The 12423-nt window shown below is 38.9% G+C and overlaps 1 protein-coding gene across 1 annotated transcript in view; it reads right to left on the bottom strand.

The window, feature by feature from the left end:
• The window catches only part of LOC120529864 (lipoxygenase homology domain-containing protein 1-like), a 419576-nt gene that overhangs the window by 184901 nt on the left and 222252 nt on the right, over positions 1-12423 (bottom strand). Inside the window, exon 40 of the mRNA XM_039754083.1 lies at positions 3421-3555. Within this exon, the coding sequence (XP_039610017.1) occupies positions 3421-3555 (135 nt within the window). The remainder of the gene's footprint in view (positions 1-3420; positions 3556-12423) is intronic.

The raw sequence follows: 12423 nt of genomic DNA, 5'->3' as shown, positions 1-12423 counted from the left end.
CTTCAGCCGTGACATCAGGGAACATCAGGGAACTTGCAGAGGCGTCAGCTAACTCTTAAGAATTAAGCGGGGCAGAGGACATGGACCCACCTGTGCTTGCTGCCCCACTTGCTTTCATAAGAAGACATTGGCAATATCATATCTTAGCCGTATTGTTGGCATATTAATCCTAGTCTCAAGAAAATACCTCCAGATAATGAAAACATCTTGCCTTGCCCTCTGATGCGGAGGTGTTTCACTTGCATGTTGTTGGGCCGTGGCATTTTTTTCATTTCAACGTTGTGTCTCTCCGTCTGTGTCATTAGCACGACCTCATTGCTGCACACAGGTCTTTCATAGTGAGAAGTGAGGTGCATGCATGCGCCATCTAGTGGCTGTGGTTGAGCGTGAGCTGAGATGAGTGCTCCATGCACACACACACAGGTCTTTCGGTTATATATACCTAATGTACTTAGCTAGTGTAATGAAGTTATTAGATTGTGTTTGATGAACTATAAATTCATATAAAATTTGGTTGAATAGCACACTTATCTAGGATTTATCCTCCACCTGCGTCCTTGATCCAATACCAACAAGGTTTTTCGTATCGGGCGTGCTGATTGATAATGTTCTTGACATAGTAAATTCGTCATTAGATACGGGGGTCTTCCCAGACTGTCTTAAGACTGCTGTAGTTAAACCCCTTCTTAAGAAACATAATCTTGACCCCTCGGCTCTTGAAAATTTTAGACCCATCTCTAACCTGCCTTTCTTAAGTAAAGTTCTAGAGAAGGCAGTCATTATGCAGTTAAATGACCACCTCAATAAACATGCTATTCTTGATAAATTTCAGTCGGGTTTTAGAACAAATTACAGCACAGAAACTGCACTTGTTAAAGTAGTAAATGAATGCAGATAGAGGCCATTTATCTGTTCTCATCCTCTTAGATCTGAGTGCTGCATTTGACACCATTGATCATAATATTCTTAGAAATCGCCTTAGTCAATGGGTGGGCCTCTCTGGCAGTGTCTTAAATTGGTTTGAATCCTACCTGACAGGGAGAAAATTTTTTCTTAGTTGTGGGAATCACAACTCGAAGACACATGATATCCAATATGGTGTTCCACAAGGCTCTATCCTGGGTCCGCTGCTCTTCTCAATCTACATGCTTCCGTTAGGTCAGATTATCTCAGGGCACAACGTGAGCTACCACAGCTATGCTGATGACACACAGCTGTACTTATCAATAGCTCCTGATGACCCTGATTCTATTGATTCATTAACACAATGTCTGACTAGTATCTCAGAATGGATGAATAGTAACTTTTTCAAGTTAAATGAAGAAAAAAACTGAAATCTTAGTGATTAGCAATAATGGATACAATGAGGCTATTAGAAATAAACTGGATACATTAGGATTAAAAGTCAAGACGGAAGTAAAAAGCTTAGGGGTAATTGTTGACTGTAATCTGAATTTTAAATCGCATATTAATCAGATTATCAGGACAGCATTTTTTCACTTAAGAAACATAAGTAAAGTTAGACCTCTTATATCATTGAAAGATGCTGAGAAATTAGTTCACGCGTTTGTTTTCAGTAGACTAGATTACTGTAACGCACTCCTCTCAGGACTACCCAAAAAAGACATAAATCGTTTGCAACTAGTGCAGAATGCAGCTGCTAGAATCCTAACTAGGAAAAGAAAATCCGAACACATTTCTCCAGTTTTAATGTCACTACACTGGTTACCTGTGTCATTCAGAATTGACTTTAAAATTCTGCTTATGGTTTATAAAGCCTTAAATAATCTCGCCCCATCTTATATATCAGAATGTCTGACACCTTATATTCCAAATCGTAACCTCAGATCCTCAAATGAGTGTCTCCTTAGAATTCCAAGAACAAAACTTAAAAGAAGTGGTGAGGCGGCCTTCTGCTGCTATGCACCTAAAATCTGGAATAGCCTGCCAATAGGAATTCGACCCGGTTGATACAGTAGAGCACTTTAAAACACTGCAGAAAACATATTACTTTAGCATGGCCTTTTTATAACTTCAATTTAACTTAATTTAACTTAATCCTGATACTCTGTATGTTCAATTCATCATAATAACTATTCATGGTGGCTCTAAAATCACTGACCCCTACTCTCTTTTCTGTTTCTTTTTCCGGTTTCTTTGTGGTGGTGGCCTGCGCCACCTCCACCTACTCAAAGCTTCATGAGGCTCCAACAATGATGGATGGATTAAAAGGCAGAAGTCTACGTGACCATCATCATCATCAAGCCCTTCCGTGAGAACCCTAAATCCAAAGAGGACTGTTTCATTTATGTTAGGTAGAATGCCCAGAGGGGACTGGGCAGTCTAATGGTCTGGAATCCCTACAGATTTTATTTTTTCTGCAGCCGTCTGGAGTTTTTTTGTTTTTTTCTGTCCTCCCTGGCCAATGAACCTTACTCTTATTCGATGTTAATTAATGTTGATTTATTTTGTTTTCTTATTGTGTCTTTTATTTTTCTATTCTTTATTATGTAAAGCACTTTGAGCTACTGTTTGTATGAAAATGTGCTATATAAATAAGTTTTGTTGTTGTTGTTGTTATTTATCTCCAGGTTGTTTATGCCATTGGTAGGGATTTTGTGAAGGGGACCTGATGACTTGTTAGGTCCAGAAGCTTGTGAAAGACCCTGATACAATTGCACCCTCTCTAAACATACAGTATAATAATTCTTGCTGAAATTTGCCATTATTGAGATGTTTGTCTTTATACTTCAATCTTAAAATTGTTTGCAGTACCATGCTGTGGCAACATTACAAAATTGCTCACCAGTGGGGACACCTTAGGGAAATCAAAATCGGTCCAATTTAGAAAGTGTACCACCTTAAAGTTCTTCACAAGTATAATTTTCCATTCTTTGCAGAATAAACAAACTAAACAAACATTTATGTCAGTTAGGGTCACATACTGAACTAAGGTGGAGATTCAGTTTATAGCCTTTGCAGTCGAAGACACGCATACCTTCTAAACAGATGTTTTTGGTTGGTTAACTGTTGCAGCACAACATTTTAGGTGAAACTTCACATCCCTGCTGTTTCATGTATATGATACTGCCCCAAATGTCCGCAGGGACACCTCTTTTTGCTGATGAAAGCAACTGCAGGTAATTTTCAGATGCTGAGTTATTTTATTGATGTTTAGCCGAGGAAAAATGAGGGCTTTCTGAACAATGCACTCTAGAAAATTGTAACAGTTTACAGTGTGTCCTTGGAAAAAGACATTAAGCTCCCGCTAGGCGATACAGACTCTAAATAGAGCAAGCTTATAGATAGAAATTTGTTAGGAATGAGCATTAAGAATCCACCCGGATATGGCTAATCCTTTAAGAAGAACAGACAGCTCAATTAAATCTGAGTGAGAGGAGCATGCTACAACAATAATACCTGAAGTAAGTATGGCTACTTTACAGCAGTCTTTCTTCTGTGAACTCTTGTCAATCCAGTCATTGTGTACAAAGATATGTTTGGTAGTGGGCATTTCTCCTTCTTCCACAATCACCTTCTCAAGAAACCAATCATCTGAAAAAAAGATAATTAAAGGTGCGATTCTTATACTCAAATATCATTGGAGATATGAAGCTATACCATACCATTATTATTAACAAGGCTAATTATGTCATACAATTTCTGATAAGGCTATGTGATATTCACATAAAAAATTGACCGTGCAATAATACTCTAGAGATATTAAGCTGAACTGAGCCATACCCACATAACCAATTAACCTTGTGCTAGGGAGTGAGAGAGAGAGAGACGTAGAGGATCAGGCAGTCAGCATCAATGATGACAAAATGTTAGCCTAATAATGACATTAAAAAAAACACAAATAAAACTGGAAAACATTTTTCTTTTTTTTAGGTTTGTGTGCCTGAAGGATGTTGTCAACCAGACGGATTGCCGAAGTTGCCAAGAAAATTTTCAACAACATCCTTGAATGACTCCCTCCAGCCCAACTAACAGATCTTCGAACTGCTTGTCAGAGATGACGTGTCTGATTTGTGGATCAACAAAAATGCCTTTCTTATTCTTGGCATCGGTTATTTGTGGAAATATCTGTCTCAAGTATCGAAATCCTTTGTCTTACTTGTTCATCACTTTCACAAAATATTTCATTAGTCCAAGATTTATATGAAGAGGACAGAAAAGCATCTTTATGGCACTGACCAGTGATTTATGCAACAGTGGCATTCGGTGGTGTCAAGAAGGGTGACCACCCCAGGTCCCACACCTTAGGGGGCCCTGCTTTTGAGGTTTGTGTGTCCCGTTTGAGCAGATTTGTCAAGTTATATTCTTCAGTATAGATATATTTGAGATGCTTCTAAGAGGAATCCTTTTAAAAACCCTCTTCAAGGTCAAATTCCATACACGTGCGTCTTTGAAATCATTTTGTAGTCCGAATATTAATGCACAAAAACATGTAACCGGCTGACATGACATCAACGTGAGTTATGACTATGACATCGTGCATATTGAGACTTGCAATTTAGGTACTTTTCTTGAAGAAGCTCTGCTAATTTTCACATGAAACTGCTTCGCATTTCGCACTGTTGTGGTATTGTCATGAGTTATAAATAGATTATATCGTTATATTTTGATAAAATCCATGTGTTATCTTGCAAAAATTTAGCTGAATACTGTAATGAGAAAATCTGGTGTATGTTAATATTGTTTTTATTAAATTTGCGTGCAAGTTTATACAGTCCACACACACTGGTAACAGCGTTTGACGTAACTGGCTCCATGTGGGGTTGGTCAGCCATAGGCCCCACACACCCCTGAGGCTGCCACTGAATTCATGTTACACACTTTTCTGTTCTGGAGTCAAGTCCCTTATGGAGCAGCCAGGTCTTTTTAATGTAATGAGACTTTTTAGCATGGCCATCACATTCAAAAATGAAACAAGAGTACAGTTACGTGTAGATTCACGGCTGACTAAGTTGAGGCCATTTGTACTTATGAGCAGTATTCTCCTTATTATTTTTTAACTGGTGTGAATAATAGATGAGCAGATGCTTTCCTTTTATGACCGATTTCTTCTGTCCCTCTACATTGCATGTAGTGTATTAACTGCTCACTACAAAGCACCAACAATTGAACAAGTTTTTTACGAGATGTAATGAACACTGCTAAGAAGCAACATATGAACACCATTTGTTCTTTTAAGAATGCAAAGTTGAAATTCAAAAATAATTGTTCCTGCCTTGTTCCCTGTGCTTACTGGGATAAGATTCAGTTTACCTGTGACCCTGTTAAGGATAAAGCAGGTTTAGAAAATGGATGATTGGATTATTAAGGGAAGTTTATTACTTATTTTCACAACATCGCCTCCAGGTGGGGCCATGCCCCACTGGCCCATAATGAGATGCCACTGTTTATTATTATCCACCAATGAGAAACTGTTTCAACAGTCTGGTCAGCCAAAGAGTCCATACCTGGGGGCTGAAAGTACTTATAGGTTAAATTAGATTATTTCAGATTCAATTTATTAGCATAAACCCGCTCAGTTACAAAATAGCATTGTTAATTTATTGAATTTATGAATTGTTACTTTGGGACTTATTGTTAAAAATTTTCATTAACACTCAAAGAACAAACATTAGGCATCATAATGTTTGGTGCATTGATCACACATTATCTCATTCACCCATTCACTCACTTATTAAATCATCCATCTCCTATTTTGTTTTAGCTCTCCAATATCTGCAGCTATTATTGGCCTGCCATTTCCTGCTCTGCTCCCTACTTGCTGTACTTTGCCCTTTTTGCACTCTATGACCAGTGGTCACCCCAGTACATGGAATTAAATCATGTCCCTGTCATCGAATAGAGCGCCAGAGCAATTCAATGTGCATAACAGAGCAGCATGGATTCTCTTCTGTGTTGTGATGCTATGAGCCTGGATTTCATTTGCACTGCTTAGTTGCAAGATGTATTGGAAGACATCAGATATGAAAAATCCTCACAGGCAAAATCAAATGAATGGTCTTTAATAATTCTTCAATCAACCATTTAACCAAGACAATTACTTTAAAATAACTTACTTGATTGAAATAATATTTTCTATGAGTGAAATGGTAAACAGGGATGACTTAAATTGAGAGATCACAGATGTAATGGAATGGGGAAGCAACTGTCCAACTAAGGAAACACAAAGTAAATTTGATGATCTGTGACTACAACGGTCATGGGATTGTAAGAGTTAAAACTATGTGGATTTAAATAAGAGGAGAAATAACAGAAATTTTATGTCAGTTTTGGAGGAGGTAACTGTAAAAATTCAGAGAAAAAGTGTGATGTAAATGATGGTATTAACAATGGGAGAACAGAAAGAAAATAGGAAAAAAGGTGCTAACAGAAAAGGCAGAGTGATGACATGATATATTAATTACAATTCAAAGGCTTAATTATTTATATTGAAAAATAATTTACTTTGCTGTAAGCAAAGGGAAAAAAATAACAGCACTTGCAGGAGATGTAAAAATATCTTTTACAAAACACAACTGAACACTTCCACAGAAATGACTTTGGGTTAATTGCATGTGGCAGCTGCTCGTTCAGGTATGTGACTTTGTAATAATCACAGTGCATAGAAAACACATAGGATAACATAATTGCAAGGTAATTATATATAATTGGTACCCATATTTTAAACTACATTCAATTAAGACATTTATAACGGCTCATATCAAATGAACACTGATTCCACTTTTAGTTACATGTATTATATTATATTTTATTATATGGCTTTCCCTTAAAGATAGGGTGAGAAGCTCCGGGAGGGGCTCAGAGTAGAGCCGCTGCTGAGTCAGATGAGGTGGCTCGGGCATCTGATCAGGATGCCTCCTGGACGCCTCCCTGGTGAAGTGTTCTGGGCACATCCAACCGGGAGGAGGCCCCGGGGAAGACCCAGGACACGCTGGAGGGACTATGTCTCTTGGCTGGCCTGGGAACGCCTCGGGATTCCCCCTGAAGAGCTAGAAGTGGTGGCCGGGGAGAGGGAAGTCTGGGCATCTCTGCTCAAGCTGCTTCCCCCGCGACCCGATCTTGGATAAGCGGAAGAGGATGGATATTTTATTCTATTCTATTTTATTCTATTATATTATACACCATTCAGCGGCCTTCATTTTTTATACATTTCGTTACGGTGCAGCCTTATGCTAAAATCGCATACATTCATTTTTCACTTAAACTCAATACCCCAGAATGAAAAGCAAAAACAGGACTTTAGAAATTTTTTCAAATTAATAAAAAAAAATTCAAAACTGAAATATTCTATTGACACAGGTATTCAGACCCTTTTCTCAGTACTTAGTTGAAGCCCCTTTGGTAGTGATTCCTGCTTGGAGTCTTTTTGGGTTTGATGCAACAAGCCTCACACACCTGGATTTGAGGATATTCTGACATTTTTTCTCAAGATCCTCTCAAGCTCTGCTAGGTTGAATAGGGATCGTCGGTGGAGAGCTATTTTCAGATCTCTCTTAGAGATGTTTTATTGGGTTCAAGCCTGGGCACTGGCTAAACCACTCGAGAACATTCCCAAAGTTGTCCTTAAGCCACTCTGCTTTGTGCTTAGGGCAGTTGTTTTGTTAGAAGGTGAACCTTCTGTCCATCCGGTAGTCCAGAATGCTCCAGATCAGGTTTTGAAGGATAACTCTGAACTTTGCTGCATTCAGCTCTTCCTCTACTCTGTTTGGTCTTCCAGTTCCTGCTGAAAAAAGAAAACCCCAACATGATGCTGCCAACACCATGTTTCAATGTTGGAATGGTATTGTACCGGTGATTAGCAGAGCTTGGTGTGGTGATGTGTAGAACTGAGGCAAAACAGTTCAATCTTGGTTTCATCAGAGCAAAGAATCTTGTTTCTCATCATTTGAGAGTCATTTAGATGCCCTTTTGCAAACTCCATGCCAACGTTCATGGCCAATCTGCCACAGAACACAGATTATGGAGTGTAGCAGTGGTGGCTGTCCCTCTGAAAGTTTCTCCCATCTCCACACAGGCTCTCTTGGTCACTTCTCTTACCAAGGCTGTCTCTGACAATTGCCCAATTTAACAGCCTGCTCTAGGAAAAGTTGTGGTTGTTCTAAACATATTTCATTGAAGAATTATGGAGGCCAGTGGACTCCTGGGACAGTGCAACTGAATTATTTTGCAACCTTCCCCAGATCTGTGCCTTGACACAATCCTGTCTCTCATTGCTTGGTTTTTGTGCTGATACACATTGTTAACTGTGGGACCTTCTATAGACATTGTTGTAACCTTTCTTATCATGTCCTGTCAATTGAAATGACCAACAGGTAGAATCCAAACAAGGTGTAGAAACATCTCAACAATCATCAATAAAATGGAATGCACCGCAGCCAAATTTCAAATGCCAAAGCAAAGGGTCTGAATAAGTGGCCAATTGTGATATTTTAGGCTTTTTTAGTATATTTGCAAAAAATTCTAAAATGCTGTTTTTGCTTTGTTATTCCAGGGTATTCAGTATTACTTGATGAGAGAAAAAATAATTTAAATGAATATAGCATAAGGCTGTAACATAGAAACATGTGAAAAAAGTGAAAGAGTCTGGATACTTTTTATAGGCACTGGACATCCTGGGTTTGAAACTCATGCCTGGATGTTGTCCATGTGCACTTTGCACTCTGTGTCCGAGGGGGTTTTCCTCTGGGTATTCCAGTTTGCCTCTCATGTCCCCAATGATATGCAGATAAGGGCAGTTGGTGAGTCCACCTGCGTGGGTGTGTGTGTGTGGGGGTCCCTAGGATGGACTGGTGCAATGTCCTGGGCTGCTTCTTGCCTTGTACCCAGTGATTCCAGGTTATGCTCTGGCCCCCCAACACTGTATGCCAGGACTGGATTACTTGATTTGAGAATATATAACGTGATGTATCATGGCTCTCGAGAATGGTGATGTGTTGCCAATTGATTGATTGATTACTTACAAGTAAAAATGTGTTTGTACTCTGTACACATAACAGTAAATAACCTATAAACCATTAATTTAATACAATATAGTATAAAATAATGAGATTAACTAGCACCCTTTAGACCATGAGATGGACATAGCTCAGAAATTAATATTTGTTAATAGTAGCAGGTGCAGCAGGCCTCATTTCTCACTCTTTTTTCTTTCCCTACTATTTACTCTCTACAGACCTTCTTATTCAAATCCTGGAGCTTTTGTTTGCATGTTTACTGTAAAGGTAATTAGTTCCAAAGATTTTATTACATATTCTGATTTAAAAACCCATTATCTGGACTCTGGTCACCTCCGTCATATGAAGTACCCTATTTCAGGCAAAAGGCAAATGTATACAACTTAAAATTCCCTCTTCTCATTCTCCACCCACCTTCAGTCACATTTAAATTATTGTGCAAACCTCTGGTGGGGGGCAATTTGTTCAAATTGGAAGCTTGCTTGCAGATTATTTTGCGGAGGGACAAGAAAAAGTTTTCTTGTGTAAAGAGATATTTATAAATCTGACAAATCTCCTTGTATGCAGGTGTAGAGAGCACTGGGGATCTCTAAATCTATGAAGGAGTAACTAGTTTGGCAGGTAATTGATGAGCTCTTACAGACAGAAAGCCCTGCTCGTCTCATTATATGATTTAAGTATATTATGCTAAATAAACAAAAATGTCTTTTTTAAAAAAAGTAGTGTTTAGAAGATTTATTTCCCTAAAACCAGGCTCATCATTACATTTTGTTATTGTGTGTGTGTGTGCTTTGTTAGACAGTATCATGCAAAATATCCTGAAACACAATACAAAAAGCTGTTTCTATCTTTCATGCTTCTGTTTTCTTCCTCCATTTCCATTTCAAGGTCACAAGGAACTGGAGGCTATTTCAAATGCACTATCCAGCACCAGGCCATTGAAAAGCTGTCAGTCAAATTAACACCCCAGCTTGGAATGTGGGTGGAAACAGGAGTACCTGAGGAAAGCCCATGCAAACATGACGAGAACAAGCAAGATCCACACAGCAAAACTCCTCTGGCCGAGCTCAAAGTCAAATCCAAGTTCCTGAAACAGTGAAGCATTGTTGCTATCTACCATGACATGCTTCCTTTGTTTCTACAGTATATTCGTTATATTTGTGGAAAGATAAAAAAATAAGCATGGGCACCTGACTTTATTATCCTGCAGAGAAAGATTAAATAATAATCATATGCTAATCCTTTAATGATAAGGGTGAAATTAAAACAATCAAAATAAAGCCTGCAAATTCTAAGATAACACAGGAGTGTACTGCCAAGCATACAAAGGTGGCACAAACAGAAAATTCTTTGCCATGTTTGACAATGTTTAAGGTTTTTGTTAAGACTTCGATGTTATGTCCAAAGGAACTCAATACAAAGATACAGCTGGGGCTTCCCATGGTGCCTTAATTGTGACACAAACTTTATTCTTTTATGAGATAAGTGGGTGCCCTGGGAATAAAAGACTTCAGGGGCTTCATGCACTACACAGCTTTGAGGTAGAATCGATTTAACTATAACTATAATCAAATTGTTATACAAATGTGCATTATCCAAGTTCAAATTTATTGCCATGTGTATGCCGTAATATGAAATTCTTATTTACATGTTTTCTCAGAATAGTGACTAAAGCAATACCAACAATAGACACACACACAAAATATACTGTGTGTATATATATTTGCAGCTGGAGATCCACAAAGGGAGAAAAAGAATTAATCACATATCATAAAGTAGTTTTTATTCCTGAGCTTTGTGGATCTCCAACTACAAATATGCAAACCGTATCACTGACCTTCTCTTCCATATATATATATATATATATATATATAGTCACAGGAAGCTGCGGGTCAGACCCAGCCGGAACCCGGGATGATGGAGGAAGATCCATCCAGGAACGCCCGGAGTGCTTCTGGGTGCAAGAGCAACATTTCCGCCACACCAGGAAGTGCTGCCAGAAGGATGTCATCAAGCACCTGGAGCACATCCGTGTTGAAATAAAAGGGGCCGCCTCCCTACAATCAAGGAGCAAGAGTTGAGAGTGGGAGCAGGACGAAGCTCCCGCGGAGAGAGGAAATGCGGCCCACGAACAGTGAGAGAGAGGTCCGTATTTAGGTTAATTGGTGCTGGGAGCACTGTGTGCTGTGCGAGGCAGTGTTTTGTTGGGAATAAATCTGTGCTTTTTTTATAAACACGTGGTCTCTGTCCTGTGGTGTTCGGACGTATCTCACTATATATCTATCTATCTATCTATATATATATATCTCTATATATATACATATATATATATATATATATATATATATATACATATATATATACATATATATATACACATATATATATATATATATATATATATATATATATATATATATATATATAACTATATCTATATATATATATAAATATAGATAGTGGCAGACGGCCGGGTTGCCCTGACCAAGGAAGGACCTGGGTAAGGAGGGTTTCTGGAGCATTACCTCCCTGGGGGCACTAGAGGGCAGCCCTACCCCCGGAGTGCAGTGGTCCCATTTGTTTGGAGCATAGAATCTCAACCCTGTTGGGGCCCATGGCAACCACCATGGGGCGCCTGGAGATCTCATGAGGCCCATTGTTGCAGCTCTGTCGCCACATCCTAAGTGCTGCCGGAAATTGGTCAATGAGGAGCACCTGGAGCACTTCTGGGTGCCTTATAAAAGGAGTCAGCAGCTGCTGTTCTGGAAGCCAGAGTCAGGTGGGAGAAGACAAAGCTTGCCAAGAGAAGTGGGGTGAAAGAGTTTTGAGCTGGACTGTGCCTAATACTTGTAACTGTGCTGTAGTGGTGGGAAACGGGTGAAGGCGTTTCTCACGGAGAAAAAGAATAAAATCTGCGTGTGTTCTTGCACATGTGTCTAGCATCTGTCTGTGTCGGGTTGGGGCGGCAGGTGCATCCCTGGTGATCTACAAAATACTGCATTTAATTATATTTATATAATTAGCCAAAGTAGCCAGCGTTACCTTAGTGTATTTGTATAATGGGTTAAGGTAAGAAAGCAAAAATTTGTTTTTTAAATGTTGACCCTTTTGTCATTGATGCCTGAAATGTTACTATTTTTCTCAATGTCTTTGGTCTTATGAGTCTAAAATTTTTTCTTTTTGCGTATGATTAGATTCCGTAATTGATAATTCCTGGTTTGGCACCATGAATGCCACTCCTGATTTGGTGTGGCTTCACGAATAGATATTTAATCCCATATCGTTTAACTGCTAGGCTTGTTGAATAATTAAATCTATGAGCTACAGAAAGCAAGTACAGTAGGGGGGCCAAGTTGGACTGGGGATCACAGGCATTTCTAAAGTAAGTAAAGTCTTGTATTATTGTAGGAGACAGCACCAGTGGCTGTATTTGATAAAGATGAATCAA

The sequence above is a fragment of the Polypterus senegalus genome, chromosome 5 (assembly GCF_016835505.1).
Source record: "Polypterus senegalus isolate Bchr_013 chromosome 5, ASM1683550v1, whole genome shotgun sequence".
NCBI classification, from domain to species: Eukaryota; Metazoa; Chordata; class Cladistia; order Polypteriformes; family Polypteridae; genus Polypterus; species Polypterus senegalus.
The sequence above is the reverse complement of the archived record's forward strand: the minus strand, read 5'-3'. Positions and strand labels throughout refer to the sequence as shown.